At 46.9% G+C, this 27,816-nt stretch overlaps 1 protein-coding gene across 2 annotated transcripts in view; it reads right to left on the bottom strand.

The window, feature by feature from the left end:
• The window catches only part of SYNE1 (spectrin repeat containing nuclear envelope protein 1), a 2,319,318-nt gene that overhangs the window by 53,228 nt on the left and 2,238,274 nt on the right, over positions 1-27,816 (bottom strand). For both annotated transcript variants that reach the window (XM_086926873.1, XM_086926874.1), the window contains 2 exons: positions 26,699-26,791; positions 25,509-25,567 (listed from right to left, as the gene is read on the bottom strand). In XM_086926873.1, coding sequence (XP_086782999.1) covers positions 25,509-25,567; positions 26,699-26,791 — 152 coding nt within the window. The remainder of the gene's footprint in view (positions 1-25,508; positions 25,568-26,698; positions 26,792-27,816) is intronic.

Below are 27,816 nucleotides of genomic sequence, written 5' to 3'. Positions count from 1 at the left end.
CCATGTTGGATAATCTGTCTTACCCACCTGTCTGTTGTGATGGAATTCCAGACAGGTAGGAACTGTCATAATCTGCCCCCCACAGGAGTGGAATGCTGTAGGGGAGGCAGAGGGAAGTCACTGTTTGGGAGTGGAAGAGGAGCGGTTGTTGTTATCACCTCTACCTCTTCCCTTATTATTGATGCCACTGTATCCTCCTCTAAAGTAGCCTTTGTTAGAGGAGGTCTGTGTGTGCGTCTTAAAAGATGATGTTGTATCTGCGCCGGTCTGCTTGGAGCCTCCTCTATAAAAGAAACGGAGAAAAGAACTTCTAGTCTGTGTGGATTGTAATGCACCCATAGACTTAGCTGTGTCCGTGTCTTTCTTCATCTTTTCTTGTGTGTTGTCTACTTCTGGCCCGACCAACTGGTTCTGATTGAAGGGCTGGTTCAAGATGGTAGTCTGTACCTCTGGTTTGAAACCTGAAATGCGTAACCACGCATGACGTCTGAGTATAACACTAGTATTGGCTGCTCTGGATGCTGTGTCAGCTACATCTAGTGCACATTTAATTGAGGCATTGGATATTAATTTGCCTTCTTGTAAGAGCTCTGCTGCCTGATCTTTGTATTGATCTGGGAGGTGCTCCATTAGTTTTTCTAGCTGGGCGTAGTGAGCCCTGTCATAGCGTGAGAGTACGGCTTGTGTGTTTGCTATGCGCCATATGTTTGTTGCCTGCGCAGCAATCCGTTTCCCTGACGCATCAATAACTTTAGATTCTTTGTCAGGCAGGGGCGTGTCACCAGAGGTCTGGGAATTGGCTCTTTTATGTGCATTAGACACTACCAAAGAGTCTAGTGGCAGATGTCCCTTAATATAGACTGGATCAGATGGTACTGGTCTATACTTCTTTTCTATTCTGGGATTTAACACCCAACATCGTACTGGGTCTTTAAATATGTCTGGAGCATGTTTAATGACTCCTTTGGTCATGGGTAGTATTTGTGTAGACGTTTGTGACTGCTCAAATGTGTCCAGTAAAAAATCCTCCTAAATGGCATCAGAGTGCATTGAAACTCCATGGTAAAGGGCAGCTCTGTTTAATAGATGATTAAACCCAATACTATCTTCTGGAGGGGAAGGTTTTGTTGGGTAGTACTGAGGATCAGGAATGTCTGGCACATTGTGTGGTGGAAAACTATATATGTCGTCATCCTTAGGATATTCTGGATTGACATCCTCATCTAAAGGGTATGCATGTGGCTCTGGTACGTCATTCCCACACCTAGATCATACTCCTCGTCAGTGTGGTGTGATGATGCAGGAGATTGAACAGGAGAAGCTATAGGTTCAATATAAGGAGGGATAAGAGAGGAAGAAGGTGAAGGAGAGGAAGGGTGTGTGAGAAGTTGGCCTGGTATATGATGCTCACTAGTTCTAGTGATCACCTTGTACCATGCCAACAAACCCTTATGATGATTGGTTGTAAGTCAACCTTATAGACCAGATATCCTAGAGGTAATGTGGACAAAGCAGTCTTAGGCTAAACTCTGTAAAGGCATGTGAAGCAAGCTGTTTTACCATACACAATCCCCTTGAATACCAAATGAAAGGACACCACACAGATATATATTGAAAATATATATATATTTATTTACTACAAATCTCCCCTATACTCTTTATGAGTACAGATGCAAATGTATTTAAAACAAAACACTGTTTAAATATACAAAAGTTGCACAATATGGATAGGCCCTAGGGGCCACCTAAACCATATACTAAAATAGTGGTATAAGTATCACTAATCGAACAGGAAGTAGGCCTAGGGCCTGGGGAATAGCTGGAGCTGTTCGGGACTAGCAGTGACTAAGTCGGGAAAAGCCCGTGGGACTCGGGGGCAGCGCTTAAAGCACACGCATGCACCAATGCAAAGTCAATGGTGTGTAAAAGTTACAAAGTTACTGAAAAGGGAACCTTCTGGATGACCTAGAACCTAGCAACTTGGAACAGAAACACTAGAGGTGTATTGCTACACAGGAGCACCGGAGTGCCAGGGTTACCTCACCCACAGGAAGCGGGTGCATATGTCTCAAAGTGTGTCGGGTTTCGTCTCGCTGGTCTATGGAGCCTGTAGATGAAGATGCTGCAGGCGGGTCGTCGAGGAGAGTTCCGGTGGATCCAAGGGTGGATCTGAAGAGGTGAAGACCTGAAAGCAGAGGGGACAATGTTCAAAGTCACTAGCCAGTGACTACCGTGGAACCAGGATGGAACCAGGCGATGTCGGGTGCAATCAGGTGAAGAAGTGAAGATTGTCTCTGCAGCCACGTGGACACGAAGAGGTCGAGGACGTCCAGGCGTCGATCACGAGCTGTCCCACGAAGGCTCTAGCTGATGGCGGTGTCGGCTTCTTGATCGGAGCAAACAGGCCTTGGCTAATGCAAGCCACGCAGGAAACAATGCAAGCTTCTCACTCGGACCAGCAAGGTCAGAGGGGCTGCTCCTTTTTACAGGAGCGAGGGCCAGTCAGGAGCAACCAGACCAGCGGTGTTGATTTCGGATTTCATCGCCAAGATGGCCACTAGCCAACGGGCCAGTAACCGGGATGACGCGTCGAGTGGCAAAATGCAAAAGGGCCCCTCGCAGATCGTGGAGATGCTGGGGGGCTGATCTTCGGTGCAGACGCTGCTCGGTGGTGGGGCTTCTCAAACCCCAAAGCACAGCGTCGAGGGTGCCTCGGGTGCTGCGCAGTCAGCTTCTCGTGAATCTTCCAAGATGGCCGGTCCCACGTCTCTCGGTGCTTCCACGGGTCCCTTCTTTTCAGGGACTGTGGATCGGGCTCTGAGATGTCTGGGAATCCAGGTCTTGTCAGGCTCTGGGCTCGGGCTCCGGCGGGAGGCGGCGGCAAAGCAGACGTCGAGTTGCTGGATGGTGCCTGTATTCACAGGGTGGTCACTCCTTGGCCACAAGGGAGATGCTCTTCAGTCTTCTGTGCAGCAGAATATCGAAGTCCAGTTTTCTTCTTAGTTTCAAGTCGAGTTCAGGATGATCTGAAGTCTGGGACACAGCTCCTACTCTTATTTTAAATCTAGGGGCCGGATCACCTGCTAGGTCCCTCCTCTGGGTGGGACCAGGAAGGGTGGTGGTTACACCCCCTTTCCTTTGTCCAGCTCTGCGCCAGGGCTGGGGCTGGAAAGCCCCAGTACCGGTTTGGACTGGCTTATGCACGGGGACACCTTGTGTGCCCCAGGCATGTCTCATTCTATTCAGCATTGTCCTACCCAATACACAAAATCCTGCCTGGGGTGGTTCTCGCACCTCCCAAGGCAGGAAACCCTTTGTCCAAGCCTCCCTCACTGGAAGGACTCCCAGCAGCTGGAGGTCAGACTTGTGTCTGTGGTGGCAGCATCCATTTTGTGATGCTGAGGCTCGAGTTTAACTTTAACCGGGGTTCAGGTTATGTACATGTCGTGTCCCTCTAGAAGGGTGGAATGCTACCCTCGTCGCCAGAATTGGCGAGGGGGTAGTATCCCAATTCGTATGACACCTTACTCGACATGTTTTGATAAAGCCAAACCAAAGTTAGCAAGTAACCGCGAGGATTATAATGCACTTAAGAGTATATGGTATGGCCATATCCCGGAACAGCTAAGGGAGTTGTTCCCGACAGCTGCAGACAGGCTCAGCTCGTGCCAGAGCACCATCTCACATGAAACCAAGCACTCTGCGTCCAGGAGATTGTCGAGGCCTTCCATAGGAGTGGCTTATAGGTTACCATGTGTCCAGATATGTTAGATATAGGTATACTACATCTAAGTAAGAGGTGATTACACCAACTTACCCCAGCTGATGGATCAGCCAGTTGTGTCAAATATGGAGGCCAGGCCAGGGGTGGCATAATACATGCTGCAGCCCCTGGTAGGCCTTGGATACACCTATGCCCTGGGTACCTGGGGTACACTGTTACAGGGGCCTATAAGGTGAACCAGATCCAATTCGTAATGCACCTAGAGTGCATTGGCATTAATTTAGAGAGAGAACAGCAGGCTGTGGGTCTGATTAGCAGGCCCACAGCCACATTAAGTCATAAACCAGTGAAGCAAAAAGCAAAAATTTGGGGTGACCATAGGATAGCAGACCCTACTCTCCTACACAACCCCCCCCCCCCCAAACGCAGGGACATTAGACTAACCTTGACCAGTTGTGTCTTCATGTTCTAAGTGGAAGTACCTGGAGAGACCATCTGCATTACCATGGTCAGTCCCTAGGCGGTGCTCCACTGTAAAGTCCATCCCCTGTAGGGAAATGGACCACCTGAGTAGTTTGGGGTTTTCACCCTTCATCTGATTAAGCCATAAGAGGGGCTTATGGTCGGTCTGAATCTTGAAGTGAGTGCCAAACAAGTATGGTCTCAACTTCTTCAGGGTCCACACCACAGCAAAGGCCTCCCTCTCAATGGCTGACCAACGTTTCTCTCTGGGGGTCAGCCTTCTGCTAATAAAAGCAATGGGCTGGTCTTGACCATCTACATTAAGTTGTGAAAGCACAGCTCCCACTCCCAACTCAGAAGCATCTGTGTGGACATTGAACTCTCTTGAGTAGTCAGGACTCTTCAGGATAGGTGCAGAGCACATGGCCTTCTTCAGGTCATCAAATGCCTTTTGACAGTTTACTGTCCACTGAACCTTTTTGTGCATCTTTTTGGATGTCAGATCATTAAGAGGAGTCACAATGGACCCATAGTTCCTAACAAACTTCCTGTAGTACCCAGTCAGGCCCAAGAAAGCTCTGACCTGAGTCTGGGTAGTTGGAGGGGACCAGTCATTGATGGTCTGGATCTTACTCTCCAGGGGTTGAACTTGGCCTCCATCTACAAGGTGGCCCAAGTACACAACCTTACTCTGCCCTATCTGGCACTTTGTGGCCTTGATAGTGAGGCCTGCCTTTTGCAGAGCCTCTAGCACTTCCTTCAGGTGGACCAGTTGATCCTCCCAGGTGGAGCTGAAGACAGCAATATCATCCAGATAAGCTGCGCAAAAGTCATCCAAGCCAGCAAGGACTTGATTCACCAACCTTTGGAAGGTGGCAGGTGCATTTTTCAAACCAAAGGGCATCACCACAAATTGGTAATGTCCTCCTGGGGTAGAACATGCAGTGTTGGCCTTGGATTCCTCAGCTAAGCTGATTTGCCAATAGCCAGCTGTCAGATCAAATGTGCTCAAATATTTGGCAGAAGCCAACTTGTCTATGAGCTCATCTGCCCTTGGAATAGGGTGTGCATCTGTCCTGGTGACAGCATTGAGTCCTCTGTAATCCACACAGAACCTCATCTCTCTCTTTCCATCTTTGGTGTGAGGTTTGGGGACCAGAACCACTGGGCTAGCCCAGGGGCTCTCTGAGGGCTCAATAACACCTAATTCCAGCATCTTTTGCACCTCAGTCTTTATACAGTCCCTGACATGGTTAGGTTGCCTGTAAATCTTGCTTTTCACAGGAAGACTGTCACCAGTGTCCACCACATGGGTACACCAGTTAGTCTGACTGGGTGTCAAGGAGAACATATGTCTATATGACTGCAAACTTTGTCTGCAGTCATTTTGCTGATGTTCAGTGAGGCTGCCATCTAAGGCCACACCAGCAACTGAGCCATCTTCAGGGTTCTGAGTTAACAGGTCTGGGAGAGGGTCACTCTCTTCCTCCTGCCCCTCATCTATAGCCATGAGCAAGCCCATGTCTGCCCTGTCAACATATGCCTTCAATCTGTTGACATGGAGCACCCTGTGGCGGCTCCTGGGAGTTCCTAGGTCCACCAAGTAGGTAACCTCTCCCTTCTTTTCAACAATGGTATGGGGTCCAGACCATTTGTCCTGGAGTGCTGCTGGGGCCACTGGCTCCAACACCCATACTTTCTGTCCAGGTTGGTACTCAGTCAAGACAGCCTTTTGGTCATGCTAAGCTTTTTGTAATTCTTGGCTGGCCTCAAGGTTTTTGGATGCCTTCTCCATATACTCAGCCATCCTGGAGCGGAGACCAAGTACATAGTCCACTATGTCTTGCTTGGGCTTTCTGAGAGGTAACTCCCATCCTTCCCTCACCAAACATAGGGGTCCTCTTACAGGGTGCCCAAACAACAATTCAAAGGGGCTGAAGCCAACCCCCTTTTGTGGGACCTCTCTGTAAGCAAACAGAAGGCAGGGTAGAAGGGTGTCCTATCTTCGCCTGAGCTTTTCAGGTAATCCTTTGATCATACCCTTCAGGGTATTGTTGAACCTTTCAACAAGCCCATTGCATTGTGGATGATAAGGAGTGGTGAACTTGTAGTTGACACCACATTCCTTCCACATAGCTGTTAAGTATCCTGACATGAAGTTGGCACCTCTATCAGATACTACCTCCTTAGGAAACCCCACTCTGGAGAAAACTCCAAGTAAGGCCCTGGCCACAACAGGAGCTGTTGTGGTCCTAAGGGGAATTGCCTCTGGGTACCTGGTGGCATGGTCCACCACCACCAGTATGAATCTGTGCCCAGATGGTGTAGGGGGATCCATTGGACCTACAATATCAATCCCCACTCTTTCAAAGGGAACCCCCACCACAGGTAGTGATATCAGGGGGGCCTTTGTTGTGCCACCTGCTTTGCCACTGGCTTGGCAGGTTACACAGGAGCGACAAAACTCCTTGGTATCTTCAGACATGTGAGGCCAGTGAAAGTGAGGGACAAGCCTGTCCCAAGTCTTATTCTGGCCTAGGTGTCCTGCTAAAGGAATATCATGGGCCAAGGTTAGAAGGACGCCCCTAAATTGCAGAGGTATAACCAACCTCCTGGTAGTACCAGGCTTGGGTTCTCTACCCTCTGAATAAAGGAGCCCATCATCCCAATACACGTTATGGGTACCTTGAGCATTCCCAGCAGCCTCAGCAGCAGCCTGCTGTCTGAGGGGTTCAAGGGAAGGACAGGTTAACTGAGCCTGCCCCAAGTCTGCCCTAGAAGGTCCCCCTGTCCCCAGAAACTCAACCTGATCAGGTTCAAGTTCTTCAGGGACAGTTCCTTCAGGGGTCTCAAGATCATCTTCCTGGGAAGGCTGATCCTTACTTGTAGGCAGGTGGGAAGGCACAGCCTTTACCCTCCTGTTCTTCTTCTTGGTAGGTGCTTGGTCCATTGTTCCAGGATCCAAGACCTGAGGTTCAGAGAGGCACGTTTTGGCCTGTGACCTGGTCACAGCAAGGACATGTGATGATATCCCTAACATCTCTGCATGAGTCCTGTACTCAACTTTGACCATAGAGAGCTCTCCAGGTCATTGCCCAACAAACATTCAACTGGGAGATCTGCACTAACCACAAATCTTTTTAGGCCAGTTACCCCTCCCCAGGAGAAATTAACAATTGCCACACTATGTGTAGTAGTGACATTGCTGGCATTGGTCACCAGGTAATTATCACCTGGTGTGTATTGTCCAGGGTCCACAAAGCTAGGTGTCACCATAGTGACACTGGCACATGTGTCCCTGTATGCTTGAGCCACGTTTTCGTTAATCAAAGGTGTCTGTCGGTACTTGCCCAGATTACTGGGGCTTATAGTAGGGGGCAAATCTATGTCCCCATCACAAATCAGAACAGCCTGTGTAGGGTTTCTGACTAGGCCAGACTCTCCCTCAGTTCCCAAGGTGATACCCACTACCCCCTTAGTTTGTGGACCAACATTGCCAACTGTACTAGTGGGTGCAGGTGCCTTAGAGGCTGCAGTGTTGGGGGCTCCACCCTTTTTACACTCATTGGTCCAGTGAGAGGTGTTTATATAGGTACTACACCAGGGTTTTCTTTGACCTTCTTTCTTCTTCTTCTTGGAAGTTTGGGACCCACCCTCTGTATTAGTTTGAGGCCCTGTTGAAGACTTCTGGTCTTTAGCTTTCTGCTCCCCACCCTTCTGGTCTGTTTTCTTTTGGTCACCACCCTGGTTCTGGTTCTGGTTCTTTTGCTTAACCCTGGTTCTAACCCATTTGTCTGCCCTCTTTCCCAATTCTTGGGGAAAGGTCAGATCTGAGTCAACCAGGTGTTGATGCAGCTTCTGGTAATAACAATTATTTAAAATGTGTTCTCTCATAAGTAAATTGTACAATCCTTCATAGTCTGTAACCTTACTTCCCAGCAACCAGCCCTCCAGAGCCTTAGTGGCACATTCAACAAATTCAGACCAGTCCTGAGTCTGTGTCTTCTGGGTCTCTCTGAACATCAACCTGTACTGTTAAGTCTAACCCATCAATCAGAGCACTCTTCAGGACCAGGTAGTTTCTAGAATCCCCATCACTAACCGTAAGGAGTCTGTCTCGGCCTCTACCTTCAAAGGAGAGACACAAAATTGCTGCCCACTGCTCCTGATGGATCTGCTGTACTCTGCAGGCTCTCTCAAGTGCAGTCATCCATTTGTGGATGTCATCCCCAGCTTTGTAGGGGGGCACAATCTTACTCAGGTTTCTATTGTCATAGGACCTGTCTTTATCCTTAGGGATAGTGCTGCCACCAGTGGATCCTAATCCACTCTCTGTAGGCTGTCTTGCTCTAGCAAGTTTCTCTTGGGCCAGGGCAACTTCTAATTCTCGCTTCTGGATCCTAAGCTCAGCCTCTCTCAGGGGATGTCATCTCATCCTCCTTCTGGAGTGACCATGAGAACCTCTAGAAGCTTGGGAGGTGTTGGATTTACCTGAGTGATTCCTCCTCCTCCTTTGCTCCTGGTTAAGTCCACTTGGGGGTCTGAATGGGTTTAACCCTGACTCAGTCCCAAATAGGCTTAAGTTAGCCTGGCTAAGCCCTCTGGCTGGCACCTGACTATTTCTACCATCATCAGAATCACTGCTCTCCCCTTCTGTCTCTTCCTCCTCCTCCTCCTCAGGCTGAGTATCTCCAGTGGTCTGGTCTTCCTCATCTATCTGGACAACAGGGACAGGGGTATCAGTATTATCATCTTCAGTGGGAGAGCCTCCTTCCACATTCCCTGTGGGGTCTGCTTTAGAGGTCTTTAGAGGTTCAGACTGGTCTAAAAGCTCTCTGAGGTGGTCTGTGGTAGGGGTTGAACCCGTCTTGAGACCTCTTAAGGTACACAGCTGCCTCAATTCTTTAAAGTTTAACATAGCAAATTTGGATGGTGCCTTTGGAGGGTCACTTTCAACAGGGGCAGGTCCCTCTGCTCCAGACATTGCTCTAGTGTGGGTGGATGTGTTGCAATCTACCTACACTGGTGTTTACCTACTAAACATATCTAGTAGTTGTAGTCAGGGTGTGCTACTCCCTATCCTCTACAACAACTAAGTTCAGTAGAACTTAAGTATACTAGTCTTGTTTTATATGTACCTAGCAGGTACCTGTATGATCTTTCAAATGATATTTTCAAAGATTGTAATGGTAAAACAACAGCAAGCTCAAATCCCACCGCTGCCACCAATGTGAGAAGTTTGCTTGGTATATGATGCTCACTAGTTCTAGTGATCACCTTGTACCATGCCAAGCAACCCTTATGATAATTGGTTGTAAGTCAACCTTATAGACCAGCTATCCTAGAGGTAGCGTGGACAAAGCAGTCTTAGGCTAAACTCTGTAAAGGCATGTGAAGCAAGCTCTTTTACCATACACAATCCCCTTGAATACCAAATGAAAGGACACCACACATATATATATTGAAAATATATTTATATATATATATATATATTTATTTACTACAAATTTCCCCTATACTCTTTATGAGCACAGAAGCAAATGCGTTAAAACAAAACACTGTTTAAATATACAAAAGTTGCACAATATGGATAGGCCCTAGGGGCCACCTAAACCATATACTAAAATAGTGGTATGAGTATCACTAATCGAAAAGGAAGTAGGCCTAGGGCCTGGGGAATCGCTGGAGCTGTTCGGGACTAGCAGTGACTAAGTCGGGAAAGGCCCGCGGGACTCGGGTGCAGCGCTTAAAGCACACGCGTGCACCAATGCAAAGTCAATGGTGCGTAAAAGTTACAAAGTTACTGAAAAGGGAACCTTCCGGATGACCTAGAACCTAGTAACTTGGAACATAGACACTAGAGGTGTATTGCTACACAGGAGCACCGGAGTGCCAGGGTTACCTCACCCACAGGAAGCGGGTGCATATGTCTCAAAGTGTGTCGGGTTTCGTCGCGCTGGTCTATAGAGCCTGTAGATGAAGATGCTGCAGGCGGGTCGTCGAGGAGAGTTCCGGTGGATCCAAGGGTCGATCTGAAGAGGTGAAGACCTGAAAGCAGAGGGGACAATGTTCAAAGTCACTAGCCAGTGACTACCGTGGAACCAGGATGGAACCAGGCGATGTCGGGTGCAAACAGGTGAAGAAGTGAAGATTGTCTCTGCAACCACGTGGACACGAAGAGGTCGAGGACATCCAGGCGTCGATAACGAGCTGTCCCACGAAGGCTCTAGCTGATGGCGGTGTCGGCTTCTTGATCGGAGCATACAGGCCTTGGCTAATGCAAGCCACGCAGGAAACGATGCAAGCTTCTCACTCAGACCAGCAAGGTCAGAGGGGCTGCTCCTTTTTACAGGAGCGAGGGCCAGTCTGGAGCAACCAGACCAACAGTGTTGATTTCGGATTTCGTCGCCAAGATGGCTACTAGCCAACGGGCCAGTAACCGGGATGACGCGTCGAGTGGCAAAATGCAAAAGGGCCCCACGCAGATCGTGGAGATGCTGGGGGGCTGATCTTCGGTGCAGATGCTGCTCGGTAGTGGGGCTTCTCAAACCCCAAAGTACAGCATCGAGGGTGCCTCGGGTGCCTCGGGTGCTGCGCAGTCAGCTTCTCGTGAATCTTCCAAGATGGCCGGTCCCACGTCTCTCGGTGCCTCCACGGGTCCCTTCTTTTCAGGGACTGTGGATCGGGCTCTGAGATGTCTGGGAATCCAGGCCTTGTCGGGCTCTGGGCTCGGGCTCCAGCGGGAGGCGGCGGCAAAGCAGATGTCGAATTGCTGGATGGTGCCTGTATTCACAGGGTGGTCACTCCTTGGCCACAAGGGAGATGCTCTTCAGTCTTCTGTGCAGCAAAATGTCGAAGTCCAGTTTTCTTCTTAGTTTCAAGTCGAGTTCAGGATGATCTGAAGTCTTGGGACACAGCTCCTACTCTTATTCTAAATCTAGGGGCCGGATCACCTGCTAGCTCCCTCCTCTGGGTGGGACCAGGAAGGTGGGTGGTTACACCCCCTTTCCTTTGTCCAGCTTCGCGCCAGGACTGGGGCTAGAAAGCCCCAGAACCGGTTTGGACTGGCTTATGCACGGGGACAACTTGTGTGCCCCAGGCATGTCTCATTCTATTCAGCCCTGTCCTACCCAATACACAAAATCCTGTCTGGGGTGGTGCTCGCACCTCCCAAGGCAGGAAACACTTTGTCCAAGCCTCCCTCGCTAGAAGGACTCCCAGCAGCAGGAGGTCAGACTTGTGTCTGTGGTGGCAGCATCCATTTTGTGATGCTGAGGCTGGAGTTTAACTTTAACCGGGGTTCAGGTTATGTACATGTCGTGTCCCTCTAGAAGGGTGGAATGCTACCCCCGTCGCCAGAATTGGCGAGGGGGTAGTATCCCAATTCGTATGACATCTTACTCGACATGTTTTGATAAAGCCAAACCAAAGTTAGCAAGTAACTGCGAGGATTATAATGCACTTAAGAGTATATGGTATGGCCATATCCCGGAACAGCTAAGGGAGTTGTTCCCGACAGCTGCAGACAGGCTGAGCTCGTGCCAGAGCACCATCTCACATGAAACCAAGCACTCTGCCTCCAGGATTGTCGAGGCCTTCCATAGGAGTGGCTTATAGGTTACCATGTGTCCAGATATGTTAGATATAGGTATACTACATCTAAGTAAGAGGTGATTACACCAACTTACCCCAGCTGATGGATCAGCCAGTTGTGTCAAATATGGAGACCAGGCCAGGGGTGGCATAATACATGCTGCAGTCCCTGGTAGGCCTTGGGTACACCTATGCCCTGGGTACCTGGGGTACACTGTTACAGGGGCCTATAAGGTGAACCAGATCCAATTTGTAATGCACCTAGAGTGCATTGGCATTAATTCAGAGAGAGAACAGCAGGCTGTGGGTCTGATTAGCAGGCCCACAGCCACATTAAGTCATAAACCAATGAAGCAAAAAGCAAAAATGTGGGGTGACCATAGGATAGCAGACCCTACTCTCCTACAGGGTGCATTGGAGAAGTTGCACAATCCTTCTTTTTGGCAGGAACCACAGGTGGAAGTGGTGTGTCTGCTAGTCTTTTCTTGTAAGGAATTGCTTCCACATGTCCAGTTTTTGGATTGATATAGACCTTTTTCTGTTTAGGATCTGGTCTAAACAGTTCTTCCTCCTCTACAATCTTCATCGGCGTCGATTTTTTCGGTTACCGATAGGGGTTGTTTAGTGTTCTTTGCTTTAGGAGGGGTTATCGAGTCTTGTGGCAAATTTTTCGGTGCCGAAGGTGGTTTGGGCTTGGTAGGCTTTTTCAGAGGGTTTAGGCGTGTCTGTATCAGGCCTTGGAGTCTTTGGTACCGATGTTGGAGATTTCGGCGTGGAGACAGGTTTCATTGGGCCTGCGGCGCCGGACTTTCCATCTTTATTTTTGGAACCGGAAGGTTTCGGAGTCGAAGCTTTCAGATACGGTACAGTTTTTGGCTTCGGCACCGATGGTTCGGGTGCCGAAGGGTCTTTGTCTTTGGGCACCGAAGGGCGTTTTGGTTTCGGTGTCGAAGGATGTTTCGGTGCCAATGGAGGAGGTGTATTTGGCACATGTGGTTTTTTCGGTGCCGAGGCACCGGAAGGCGTAGTCTTTTCCCTCAGAGCCGAGCCCGAAGGCGGGGCGTCTGAGGGTAAATTTCGGTCTCGACTGGGCCCCATGGGCGAAGTGCCGACGGCTGCCTTTGGCTTGGGTAGTGTATGTTGTGCAGGGCAGGGGTACTCACGGGCTGCCGAGATGGAATCGAGTAGTCTGAGTCCTCTGCCCCGATATGATCTGGAGATCAGCCGAGTCTTCCTCTGTGACGAGTGGAGCCTCGTCCTCAGAGATATCTTCGAGTGGATCCTCGTCCCCGGAGACGTTCTCTCCGACGATCTCCTCCTCAAAGATGGCCTCCGGTGCTGGTGCTGATCTCCTCATCTCGTGTCAACGGGCCCTCCGATCTCGAATGGTCTTCTTCGATCGGAAGGAGGCACACGCTGTGCAGGTCGACTCGTCGTGTTCCGGCGATAGACAGAGGTTGCAGACCCCGTGATGGTCGCTATGAGGGAATTTTGCTCGACATACCGGGCATCTCTTGAATGGAGTTCTGTCCATGAGGTGTAGGCCGTACGGCGCCGATAGGCCCAACGGCCCGCGTTGACGCACAGGAATGTAGCTGGTGATGTTGAAAAGTCTATTCGATGTCGAAATTGTTTATATAAAGTTTCACGCTTCGAAGTTGCTGGAAAAAAGCCTTTTCTAGCCGGAGCGGAAAACTTTCATCCGAACCCAGTGGCGGAAAAAAACAATCTGAGGATGGAGTTGATGACCATGCGCAGCATTGTCCAAGGGAGGAGTCACCTATCTCGTGACTACAAAGACTTCTTCCAAGAAGACAACAACCTGCAATCATCCGAGCCCAACACCAGGTGGCGATCTATTGCTAAGTGTACGATCTGCAGTTCATATGCCTCAAACAGGTTTTTTAGGTTTCGAAGATTTCAGTTCCGAAGATTTCAGTGCGGAACCAATCTTGGATTTGGAGACCAAAGGTTTTTGCTTGAAAGGGGGCTTTGGCTGGCTCGGTCCCGAGGCGGAAGGCTTCTTGGAGTGTTTCGGTGTCGAGCCATGAGGCAGGGCGTGAGAAACCTCTTCTTGGGGCCGACCTTGGCCTTGAGGCAGAGGTGGTGCTGAAGCCTTAGATTTTTTAAGGACGGAGGGCGGGGGAGAAGGTGTCTTTAGTACTCACATCCCCTTGTCCCTGCGGCACATCGTCGTCTTTGAGGTCGCTCTGTAGGTCGGACCCGGAGTCAAATAGAGCTGATGCCATCTCTCCTCCTTTTCCTGCCTAAATTCTTTACCGAAGATGTCTGGTGTGACATCCAACCGCTGCATCTCTCGACATCGAGCCCGACGATCTCTGAGAGTTTTCTTCAACCTGAAAGAGCGGCACGCTTTGCAGTCTTGTTCCTTGTGCTCAGGGGACAAGAACAAATTAGACACCTGATGAGAGTCTATGCGTGGATATTTCGCTTGGCACAGAGAGCAGAATTTAAATGGAGTCTGTTCCATCGACGAGGAGCTGAACGTACGCAGATGGGCCGGGAAGGCCACCCGCAGATGTTTCAATTGAAATGTCGAATATTAGAGGTTTGATTCAAACCGCGAAGATAGAACTGTGATCGAGAACAATTCTGTCGAGGTAGAGAGAGATACGCACTGAGGGGGAACCGGAGTATCGATTCCAAGGCGGAGTGCAGCACTGCCCCTCCGAACCTGATGGGGGAAAAAAACTATCTAACAATGGAGTCGATGTCAATGCGCACTATCACCTAAAGGAGGAGTCACCTACCTTGTGACTGGAAAGACTTTGTCAAACAAAAACAACTTTAAAAAATCCGGACCCAACACTAGATGACAGGAGTATGCAAAGCATGTGATTTCCAGCTCGCATGCCTCGAACATACATTTCCATGTGGAAATACCGCTGTCACTAAATCCGTTAAATATAGGCAGTTCTTCCTTTCCCACCCTGAAAAGGTACTATGGCTAATATAAAAACCGTGATGGAAGCAAACAGCAGTTTCTGGATGCCACCTGCGAAGGTTATGGTGGAGACTGGCATACTGCCAATTAGATCGTGTACGGCCAATTAGATAGTGTGTCTCCCTTCACCACTGCCAGCAGACCCTAACTACCCATAATGTAAGAATCAAGTGACAGTACTTGATTTCTGGTTTTCAAGTGGACCAGTGGTCATGAGGAATGGCGGTATGGTGATGATAGTTCCTGTTTAGTCTGAGCTGGTGCAAGCCTCCTAGCTCCCTCTTAAGAGGCAATGAGCTGGCCTACACCACCCTGCACTCGAAAGCACCATTGTCATTTCTTAGAATTCCTAGGATTTATAAGGATTTAAGGGACTGCACCAATTGGCCATGTAAAGCAACAGGGACACATGTACCCCACCCAAGTCTTCCATTACAACCCTCCACCTCTGTTACTGATTCATACATGACAGCTGGTTTCCTGCTGGAACAATTAGATGATGGTGGTGGGTATTTAGAATGGGTGCAAAATGTGCATCTGCACAGGTCTAAATGAGTGGCACACTGGCTTTCACAGTTGTACTTTTCAGTGTGTTTCCAGGTTGGGGAAACTATGTGAAAGAGGAGTACAAAAACTCATCAATGTATGAATTTGTGTGTGCTGATCTTAAAGAGGGGCTCACTATTAAAAGCACCTCCCCCCTTTGCCCATACATTTATAATTATATAAACAGAAAACTATGGTTCTGTCGGATGTACAGCAATTTCTTTGCTAAATTGTTACTATAATGTAGTCAATTTACACAGCCATCATTAAATGTGTGAAATGTAAGGACACACAACCAAACTCTCAGTTTAAAAGATTTTTCTTATTATAGAAATCTTGCATGTATCAATCAATAGAAATAGTGGCTGTCAGAGACAGGAATGACATAAAATCACATACAAGGTGAAATGTTTTAATGACTGGTAATGATAGGTGAAAGCTGTGCTATATACAAAATATTTACATAAACAAATACAAAACATAGATTCTCAACAGTCCGATTTTGAATCAAATAGTCACAATAGACAGAACTTTTTAATTTTCTTGTAGTGTGACTTTTGATGGACGGATTGGCGAACACGCCGACGTTTCGACCCTAGATGTTTAGTGCAGACTTAATGCATCTGTGGTGGGTCTTCATCAGGACATTAGAACAAAGGGGACAGCCTGTCATAGTAAGGAAGGTGTTTTAGAAGTCTGTGTGTATCCCAGGGGACGGATCAAAGGGGGAGGCAATGTGACATGGCCTGCTCACCTGACAACTTGAAAGCTAAAGGTATCTTCAATAGCCGTTGAGGAAATGGTGTCAGCCGACACCCTTCCGGGGTTAATCTATCTTGTGGTAATCTGTAAGAATATGTACGTGTGTATCAGTACATGGACAAAAGGGAAGAGAACCAATGCGGGAGGTAACAGGGTATGTAAATACCTTAAGCAATTATTGCAGAATTTCTTCACCAGCCGGTGGAGAAATTGAGGATATGTGCCGCCGTAGCAATCACCTGTGGAGTGAAAGGAGAACCCCAGATCACTACTTGGAGTTCCTAAGAGGCCTATTAGTTAGAAATCAAACGGAATTCTAGGGGGTGGTATGTCATTCATTACCCTCGGTAATCGATAATGTTGCAGTAACAAGTATCTTAACTGTGGTGTAAAGAGGAAAAAGCTGTCCTCGTAAATGAATACAGCGATACAACAGAGTGTTTCTAAAAAATCACCAGCGGAAGAACTATTAATTATGCGTGGGTTCAGCAGGAGTATGATACTGGGCGCATGCAGTTTAAAAACGTGTAATTCTAGATACATATTGCTTAGGCATAACCTAAAAAGCTACCGGAGTGTAGTTAATAAATATGCTTTTGCTGGCTCCGAAAGCAAGAGGAATGCAGTGCGCTGTGAAATGGATCAGACGTGACCTAGAAAAGGTGACTCTAAAATCGTGTCGGTTCGGCAGAGATTTAATGCTACAGGCTAGTTCAACTTTTAATCAATGCTCGACTCAGCGTGTCAATTAAGGGGATTAAAGTGAGCGGTTTGTGAATAAACTCGGTGATGGCATGACTTTAAGCAAATAATAGTCTAACGCTCCGTGCCTCGCAAATTGTAATTCTATTAGGTCATGGGTCTGGTATGAGCAGGCATGGAGACCTACTTGCAAGCGGTAGGAGCGGGCGACTGACTTCGTCTCAGCGCTGCGGTTAATGTCAAAAACGCCGCAATACACTTACAATAGCCGAAACTGGGCCAACCTGGCTCACTTTCCACCAGTGTCAGCTTTAGGGCAGAGCGACTGGTGCCATCGCACCGGGTGCCAAATCCCAGGGGCGCCATTTTGACTCCGAAATGGGCATGGATCGCATTGCCGAAAAGCCTGCATTTAAATAACCGTTATCCCTCTTTCATTCTGTGACATTTGTTATTGTGGAAATAAAATAAGGGACAACTGTGTTCACATGATTACCTCATCGAAGATGATGGATGTCGAGCTGCTGTGCATTTGTAGTGGATGGGACAGCTGGCAATCGGAGCCAGCGGGTAGGGAAAGAAAACCTTTGCTATCAGTGACCTTATTATTGTAGTTGTGTATTCAACAAGAGGGAGAGGGGAGAGAGGGGGCGATATCCAATCAACAGGAGTGGGAGGTCCAGCAACAGAGTGCGCCCCAAAACATCAAGCCAACGGAGGCTGTGCCGTTCCTCTGGAGAAGAAAGGTATGAGTCACACTAGTGTTGTGGTGCCACTGGTCTCAGAGAGGTCACAGTTGGGCATCCATTGTGTTGGATGTAATGGCCTCACAAACCCTTGCAGGTGTCATGCTTCATCATCTGGGCTGCTCCTCGTTGGGTCGGCGGTGCAATACCCAACGGGCTCACCTCTAGGAGGGGCACTTTATCGGAGATCTTTTATCCAACAGCCGTTTTGTGAAGTGCGGGTGTGGGGCCAGGGTTGTGTAGACATGAAAGCGAGTTAAAATAAGGCTGGGAGTACCTATGAGAAACTTTATTCTGGTGGTCTCCTGTCTTAACACCTTGAATGCTACAGCTAATTCTCCTGGATGCTGACTTTTCTGGATTCCCATTGTTCATGACGAGCTCAGCTCGTCATGAGTGTATGGAGGTGTACATCATGACGAGCTGAGCTCGTCATGAGCGTCCAAATGTGTGATAACCAGCACTTGATGGAATGCAATGATCCTATTTCAGTGCCGGTCAGTGTGTGTTTGTACTAGTCAACATGTTTCTCGCATTTACGTTAATTCACTCGCGATTCTTCAGGACCTTATGCAACAATGTATTTAATCTGCCTACACTAGAGGACCTATATAAGTATCCAATAGGCTAGTCTGAGTGTCACAAGAAGAAGGTGCTTATTGTGTTCATGAATCTGTGATGGGCTGGATCTACCTATTCTGTAAAGGACCCAGGCATCATCAGAACCCGGCGGTCTACGCAATAGTTTATTAGGCTTCCATGAGGTTATGGAGTTCGTAGCCTCGTGCGCTGCCAGCAGGACCTACCCACGCCGCCAAGTCCGGTTGTAGTGCAAGGCAGAGCTGAGTTCCACTCGTGTATATTATGGTAAGATTGGCTAGTCATGGTAGTAATAATTATTATATTTGAAGCTTTAGTTCAGTTAGGGTTAGCACCTGGCAGACCAGTATTTTAATGTCCCTATGACAAAAACTTAGGAAAATTGCCTAAAGCTGGTTGTTTCCACCTTATTATTACAAAATCTGGGAAATGTGGCAACTGAGTCACCACACTCCTTTTACAGTTCTATCCTGCTTTTGCACATACGTAAATTGCATGCTGATGTGTAGTTTCCATTGTTGTAGCAGGTACAGTAGAATTGGGCCAAGAGTCCAGAGAGGCTCTCTGAACACCGGCGTAACGAAAAGTGAGGGGGCTCCCTGCACGGTACTTAGAGGGGACCCCTCGGGCTCAATCAGGAGCTCTTCGGCCAGAGTGCAGTGTCAAGGGGGCCCCTTTGAGCTAGAGGCCCCCCCGCACCGCAAGGGGCTGTGGGGGCCTCTGTTACGCCCCTGTCTCTGAACCCTGGTTATTGCGGTCTTTTATAATTCAAATGGTCAGTGCTGTTTTTAGGACTGTGCGACCAGTGTCATAGCACTGGGTGTCAAGGTCGAAGAATTGCCCTTTGACATGCTGAGGCAAACTAAAGAGCAGCCAACATGGATCTTTTTGTGCCTGCCATTTTTCAGGGACTAATAATATGGTAACTCTGGTTGTTAATAAACCTAATGGAGAGAGCTATGATTTGTATAGTTACAGTTTTGACTCACGATAGAGTAACATATAACCTTAATGTTCTTGCTGCAAACAACAACTTTGTATTTGTGTAGGTCATTCAGAGCGGTACTGCTTTTGTCACAGAGATTGTTTTGTTATTTGGAGTTCATGAGTTGCAAGACTTCAACGATAGCACATTGAGTAATGAACTGGTACCAAAGCGCTGCATGCAAATTGCATAGCATAGGTTTAGAATTTCATTGGTTTCTTCCTCAAACGTTCACTATTCTAACATTGATAAAAGTGGTTCCTTTAAGTACTAATTCAATTTTATTAGTTTGACACCCCAATTAATGTGTTACGTTTCAAATCCTGAGTTTAATGAGCAGATTTACTAACACTTTGTGCCTAGTGTTCATCACAGAAGTGAAGCAAACCTGATGCAAAGTGTTGTCATGGGGTTTACTTTTCAGTGTAAAACCTGAATTGTGTTGGGAAGTAGTGCCAAGGTAACATAAGTAGTATTATATTCTTCTTTGTGTCAAGAAGGCATGTCATGGGGTTTTACATGAACATTCCTATGCCCCCACCAATGGATTCTGACTCAAATCCCTATCTACTAAGTTTGTTAGAATGGGATTTTCATTAACAATTACACATCCTGGAGGTTGGAGAACAGATGTACTTTCTCCAAACCTTTCCAACTTTGTAATTGTGCTGTACAGTGCAGCACACTTGAAAAGTGGTAAAGTGTTAAACTTTGTCAAAGTTTAGAATTAGTACAGGAAGGGTAAGCTTCCAGTATAAAATCTATGCTTGATAACATAGACACGCCTTTGCACTATTGTGTATTGGTGTGTGCATTGTGGTCAGAAAACCATTATGTAAGTTGGCAGTAGAGGAGAAAGCAAAAGCACCATATTTTAGAATATATGGTACTGTTTTGCACTCTCCTTTTCATGCACCACAGCACAGCACCTTGAGGACGGCGCTGTGTGAAAAGATAGAAAACCCTCCCCTTTGTTTCTCCATACCAAGAACTGTTAACATATAAAGACTACCAGTATGGATTATATGTGATTCATGTCTTGTAGTCCTCATTGTCTTAAATAACATTTCCTATACATTGATTTACACACTTGTATGACCTATTGTCTCTGTATAATGTGTTTATGATGTAAAGCTGTGACACTACATTAGGCTGAGTACCGCTATAAAGTAAATAAATGTGAGAGAAGGGCTAAGGGGAGATGTGGAACACCATTGGAGGGTGGTAGTCAGGGAATCAATGAAAAAGGAGGTCATGGGGGGGCGTCAAGAAAGATTGTCACACTGGGCGCCACCACCACTAAAGCCGGCACTCCTTTCCACAATCAAATGAGTACTTTAGCTCAATCACTAATTGTTTGCTTTGCGCAGTAAAGTACCACTTAGTTATACAAAAATGTTTGTTAGTTGAGGCTTAAAGATCCTCACTACAGGTTCACTGAAATGGTGAGCATAAGGGACTGACTCACAAAGTTTTTACCACCAGTTGTAGTAATTTACTTTTATAGTATTCCTGAATTTCAAAGGCAATTCGGGATCTCCTGACATACACCTGGCTTGCTTATGAAAATTTAGGAAGCCATATTCACTACAGGAATAAATCACAGCAAAATCTTTATGGATTAGTCCAGAACAGTCAATAAGAAAATAGAAGTGTTTGGTACCGAGTACGTGTGACGTGCTGAAAACATGACTGGTACACGTTTTGTCTACTAAAACACTCCTAAACTTTTTTTTCCAGCAGTAAAAAAAATCCACATACACACCATGTGCATCAGTCTGCTCTTAAACCACAGTCTATCAATGTTTAACGATGCAGTGCAAGATCAAACACACAGTACTCTGATCAGAGGCATTTCCAAACATTAAGGAACACAGTGACAGCCTGTATTGCTGTATCAGTTGAAACTACGGCGCACATCAAACGCAGCCTGACTGGCGCGCGCCTTTGATTAAGCTTCCTATTCAGCGGTAACTCGTTTATATTCCATGCCTGTCTGAAAGACAAATTGAATATTGTGCTGTACGCCACCGCAAAAACACATGTTCATGAACAGCTAAGCAGGCAGCGAAAGGGAGAGCGAAAGGCCTGAAAGCTGCGCCACTGACGCTGCCGGAAGCTGCTACGCATGCCTCGGACTCGAGGAAGCAACAAAGCTCTGTCTGCCGGGAGTCTGTTGAGGAGACTCGCTTAACACATTCCACAACAATGCTGCGCGAGCAAGCTTAACACATCTGCATTGGTATCAGCACTTTACATTTCTGTTCGACAGTTTTGGAAAAAGAAACATGCGTATCTGTTAGTGGTCTTATGATTGACATTCAGTTTTAACATGCATTGGCAAAGGACACAATTCAACAGAAGACACTGTGTGAAAGCGAGGCTTTTGGTTGGCACGCCCCACTCCTGAACACTGTTACGGGCAGTAAAGAGTGCACACGTACTTTCTTGGTCAGAAATGCAATATGCTCATGTTCATGGCGAGGATGTATTTTACAGGTACAGCGCAGATTGTACGGAGACCGATGACATGATTTCAGTAAGAACGGTGTGGTGCACGGCCATGTTTTTGTGATGACGGAGAAACCGTCTTAGTAAGCCCTTGGGAGGAATCCTCAACACGCCACTGGCAGCGCCAGCTCACTCAATGTTAGCGTACCAATGTACCTAGAATGTTAATCGCTCCTCGCTCTTTCTGGTAGTGGGGATAACAAGACGGAGATCCCTCCTAGCTCCATATTGAATTTAATAAAACATGGATCCTCAAGAACTGCTGTACATCTAACTACAGCCTTGCAGGCTAGGTATACGGGTCGTATTCTTAAAAATTGAACAACTGAAGAACTTCAGCATAATGCTGGCTAAAAAATACAACCGAAATATGATCACATATCAGAAAAGGGGTCTGTCTACCACCTTTACTCACTTCACCACCTTTACTCACTTCTTTGTGATCTTTATCAAAGGGCAGTTGCTATTGAGATGGTCAGGTGCTCAGTGTGTTTGAAGGGGTCTTTTGCCGCTCTTAAAACCATTGTGGTTTTCCCAAAAAAAGAAATGGACACTATACAGAAATGTCCTATATATTTTGTCGTTCTTTTCGTCGGTGCCAAACATGTCTTTAACTTAGTTTCAGTTGTGTGTTAGCGACAAATGTACCAATGCCAAACCAGGTAACGGTGGCCACCATGCAAGCCTGTGTTTTATCTATTGCTACTGTACTGGTACGTTATCTACACTAGTTGAAGCGTAAAGAAACTTTTTAAGTTTAAACCTTTATTTTTTTTAATAAAACCAACAATTTTTGCTTATGCTTTCTGTTCTACTTATTTGGCGTGCTTACAGTGTTTAACATTACTACTCACTCTTTAGACAAGGACTAAAGCTAATTTGTGCCCGGAAGCAAAATGTGAATGACACGTGAATAGACCAATGGATTAAGAGGTCTAACCCGAAAGGCAAAATATGTTTAACTTAGGTATTGTTATTATAAAGTTATATGGAAACATGAGTGTGGCAAAACAATCAATCTCTATCTAGGCAAGACTAAAAAATGAGTCATCAACACCTTTTAATGTTGGGTGTGATGTGTGATTGGCTTTGCTTTCAAGTTATTTCAGAATTTCACATTTAGATTATTCAGATTTTTGCGCAGGGAGTTAAAAAAAACATTTTATTCGAAGCTTGTCTCCACTAGGGGGTATCCGGTCCATTGCTTAATTTGTTGGCTCTCGTTGGGAAGTCACTGCAGATTATACCACAGATTGCACCTGCCAATGACAGTATACCCACAGCTACTAACCATCACACTTTTACAAGTGTGACAGTTCATACTACTCCAGGCGCCCAACGCTATATAAATGGCCTGGTAGGCAGGTATTAGCCACTGAAAATGTAAACTGAACAAATAAACAGCTGTTGTGCTCATACCTAACTTAGCCAGACAGCGCCACTATGTGGCAGACAGTCATAAGCCCTGGTGCTGGCAATTAGGTGCCTGGAGCCGAGCACCGGAAACCACCGGCTTAAATTAAGCCCTACACCTGTATCCCTAGTCCCACTAATACAAATGACTCGGCACACAAGTTTCTGTCCCCTCCTTTGGGAGAGAGCAGGAACACCCAACCTGTCTGCTGGATAGCGTGGATGAGTATGACCCGTCTCTCGGATTACCCACAAACGCTACACATGGGCTGGAAGTCCTGTGATGCTTAGTATTTACCTATCTCTGAAGCATTCACTGTCACACCTGGCCACTGTTTGATCCCCTGACCCCGGGAAATGCAGAAGAGCTTACCGGAGCACTTCCTCACTAAGGCCTGTCATCTGTGGAAATGTCAAGTACAGAAGTAGCATCAGAAAGGTTGCGCCCTAAATAGCATTTGCAAAAAGTGTGTCCCATTGATTTAGCTTTTCGATTATTAACTCAAATAGGGCGCTAATTATGTAGACGATATTTAGGTCGGTCTGCTGAACAGGGCTTGCTGGTCCAAGAATTGACTTGCCTGCCAACAGCTGCTGCTCATTCAAACAGTAGCTCCTGGGAAGTGCCTCCCCAGCTCCTAGCTTTGAGCCCTCCTGGCCTTGGGAGACTTGAAGGGTATGGACATCTACCAGAGGGACTGGCCATCCACCCTTAAGAATCCCGATGTGGATTCACAATGCAGTGTTGTTGTTTTTGACGATTTTCATGATTTCTTTTTACCTGTGATCATAACTGTTTATACTTGTTGAACTGCTGCGAGGAAACCAGATTTCTTCCTGTGATTCTACCAGGAAGACTGCCCCACCTCAGAGAGTGTGCACCCCGTGATTATAAAGTTGCCCATCCTTTGCGCCATGAGTCTGTTATAAAATGCTGCAGTGTAGTGTCACACCTTTCAGCCTGCCACAACCTCTCTGCCTTATAACCCCTCATAAGAGTCCCTCTGCCACTGCATGCCTGCCACAATCTCCAGAGAGGCCTGGCTCGGCAGGCTCTGTATACCACAACAGACCCATGAACTGTCCTGTGTGGTGCATAATCTGCCTTCGCTTTATAGTTGCCATTCTTAAACAATCTCATCATCTGCACTACACACCAATGTCTAGTGCAGGCCTGATCCTCTTTAGGCTAGGATTTTGGACCATTTAAATTGAATGGAGTTGGTAAACTAGGTTTCTTACAGCCATCAGGCATCTCTCTATGAATCAATCAATCAGGTGGCTTGTAAAGCATGACTACTCACCCGTAAGGGTCTCAAGGTGCTGGGGGCGTGGGGGGACTGCTGGTCCTTCAAAGGAGCTGCAGTTCAGTCGAAGAGGTTTTGACAGATGAAGCCCCGTTCTGTGTTTTCCCTACAGTTCGACAAAGAGTGTGACTTGTGGGACTGCTTCCGTCACAGCAAGTTGGAAATGGGACTGAGAACCTATTATGATCCTGTTCTGCCTGCACCTGGCCGCTTAAACGGTAGCTTCCGCAGAATATCACGTTCACAGATCAAGTGATAAAGGTTCGAATGCGATTGTCGTGTGAATGTGGGTTGAATCGCACACTCTAAATGGGAGTGAACGTGTGAGGGGATGATTTGAACACTGGGTTGTGAAATAACAAATAAAATACACGTGCAACCAAGCGTACACATACACACAGATGCGCATGAGCGCGCGGAAACAGACACGAGAACAACAGAGGATGCAGAAGCATAGTTTGCTGCAGGAGTGGACAACGGACTCACAGAATACAAAAAAATCCTAAAAAAACGTAAAAAGCTGCCTCTGCAAGACTGCCCTCCAGTGGGTACAGGGAGGAAGGAAAAACTTGTTGCTGAGAAAAAGAGTCAATAATATGATTAGAGAAATGTTAGTGTGTTATCTGGCAAGGTGCTAGAGCTGCAGAGAATACAGAAGAAACAAATCCAAGCCACTGGATTTTCCAGGACAAGCCACTGTAAATCCTGACTAACTGTTGAAGCAATGAGGAAAAAATCCACAAAATGAAGGGAACATCAGCCGGTCCATGAATGTAAGAAACGTGTGTTCCCCTCATAAAGGTGGGTTTTGTCAGTTCTACTATAATTATCTAGAAATAAAGAGGATGATAAAAAACTGAGTGCCATGTACTCCATTTTTACAGTTGCAAGTGTTTTTTATTTCCCAGAATGCTCTTAAATGTTTGGCAGGCCAGTCGTACAAAGTACTATAGAAAACATCTGGTCACTTTTCATTCTGCTCAGAATATAAGATAAAAATACGTCTGTGCAGTTGTTTTGATTTTTAGCACCTTATCGTGCTGACTGTGGGTGAACTACTTAGAAAGGAAGCATGCAGCTTAGAGCCTTTAGCCGAACATAGGCAGGGCAGGAGTAAAAGCGTCACATGGACAATTTCCATCATCCTCTTTGAGTTCTAGAGCAGAGTGTGGAAATCAGGAGATGAAGGTACCTGATGTGTGGACTGCTGACAGAGGGTCCAGGCTGTGAGAGACTACATTGGCCCCGTGGCTGTTTGCAATGAACAGGGGGTAAAGAAAGAAGAATGTTCAGTCCAGGCAAATAAAGACAAGCTACTGATGAAAATAAAAGTAAAAGAGCAGCAAAGGAAAACAAATCAAATGAGGTGATTAATTCCCATGAACCAAGGAAACTGGCTTTTCTACCGCTTACCGAAAACATTTTTGGACGTGTGAAACCCCAGAATAGTCCGCCTCGCCTCTGTGTATCGGCATCAACAGCCAGGAGGCTTCAGAGCACACACAGAGCTTTCATTTAAAAGAAGGAGAACCTGTTGGGACATTTGCTGGACCCACACTAAAACTCACACTCATGAGATCTTCCCAATTAACTCAAATTATGATTGGAAAATGCGTTGCTATGTTTTAGCATTCCTGCAGTGCTACTCGTTTCATATATTTCAGACACCGTTCGTAATTACAGTTTGTTTCAAGATACGATATAATTAAAAAGGCTGAAATAGTATGAAATCTCTATTTTTCCTTGCAAATATTTTCAGCCGCTCTTCACTGCAGTATACAGTGTTTCGTTATTAATTCTGGCGAAAGTTCCTTATGTCGTGGATCAACGACGGTGCTTTTATGTAGCTATCATTGTGTGATTAAAGCCAGATGAACCCCCAAAACAAAAGCCCTCATGCTCTCTGCCCCCGGAAAAGCCAGTGTTCCTTTCACATTCTGTCACTAGGACCTACAGGTATCTAAAGAATGTAGAAAAACCCAATGGAAATCACCGAAGCTCATCAGGAGAGAACTTACAGGTGTTATTCTTAAAAAAGTGCAAATTAAACGGATAGTTCTACAAAGAAACAGAACATATTAATAAAAATCAATTAACAGAACTGTAAAGAAAGACGTAAACTCCAGCTGGATAAAAAAAAGGAAAATTAAAAACCCAAGGAGTTTCTGTGGTCCAGTCTCATGCAGGGTGTAGCAGGGGTGTCAGGGGTAGCTGCCTGAATTGATGTGTGCTGGGCTGATCTGTGTTCTATGCTGCATTAGTTCTAACGGAAGGGGTCACTCACGACATCTGAATATTCTACTGCACATAGGAGCTGGATGCTTCCCCCTCTCCCCGCCAGTGCCCCTGAGCATGGCAGGTAGGTGGTGAGCTGGACATTACCGTTCGATGCCTGCTGGGCGTGCTCCTGCCAGACATGGGGCTCAGTGATCCTGAGGTGTCCAGTTCATCCGCTGAAGACCACGATGACAACTCCTAGGTTCAAAGCAAGAGATGTTACACAGTCGCCCGTGGCTCTCCCACCCAAAACCTCATAGGAACAGCACCCAGTTTGTGAGATCTGAAATGAATCTGACGTTACAATACAACAACCTTACCCAGGGTTTTCAAGATTCAGGAAAAATATTACATATATATATAATACATGGGGCTCTGTAATCCCTGTATAAATGGCAGTCTCTAATTTCTTTACAATTCGTGACAAACAAGTTACTTACCTTCGGTAACGATATATCTGTAAGAAACAGTAGTTAGTATTAGATTCCTTACCTTAGAATATCCCCAGGCGTCAGTCTGGATCCGGAAACTTTTGCGTAGCAGTACCCCTGCGCGTCGGTAGGCGTCGTCTGCAGGCGTCCCCTGCGGCTCCGCGCCCGTCGTCGGCGTCGTGCGCCGTGATGACGTCGCTGGAGTATATAGACGCCGCCTCCGCGCGCTGACGTCAGTTCTTTGTACAAAGTTTTTCCGCGCCAGAACACGCAGAGCCATGTGAGAACCAACACTGGTGCCATTTGAAACTAGGGCCCTGAAAGGGATGTCCTTAACCCTAGGTATCAGTTCGCAGAACGGGGAGGATGGGTGGGGCGGTAAGGAATCTAATACTAACTACTGTTTCTTACAGATATATCGTTACCGAAGGTAAGTAACTTGTTCATCTGAAAGAAACAGGTTAGTATTAGATTCCTTACCTTAGAATAGATACCCCAGCAATACCAACCCCGGTGGTGGGTCTGCGAACCAATACAATCCTACACCAGAAAGTCCTGGAGGACAGAACGGCCAAAGAAGCCATCCCTCCGGACTTGACTGTCCAGGCAGTAGTGCCTCGCAAAGGTGTGCAGCGAGGCCCACGTAGCCGCCTGGCAAATGTCCTGCAAGGGGACTACCCGGCCCAGGGCAGTAGTAGCCGCCGTGGCCCGAGTGGAATGGGCCCTCAGCCCAACAGGAGGCTCCTTCCGAGCCAAAGAGTAGCACGCTTTGATGCACAGAACGACCCACCG

Source organism: Lissotriton vulgaris, chromosome 6, assembly GCF_964263255.1.
Source record: "Lissotriton vulgaris chromosome 6, aLisVul1.2, whole genome shotgun sequence".
In the NCBI taxonomy this organism is placed as follows: domain Eukaryota; kingdom Metazoa; phylum Chordata; class Amphibia; order Caudata; family Salamandridae; genus Lissotriton; species Lissotriton vulgaris.
This window is presented reverse-complemented; position numbering and strand designations above follow the sequence as displayed.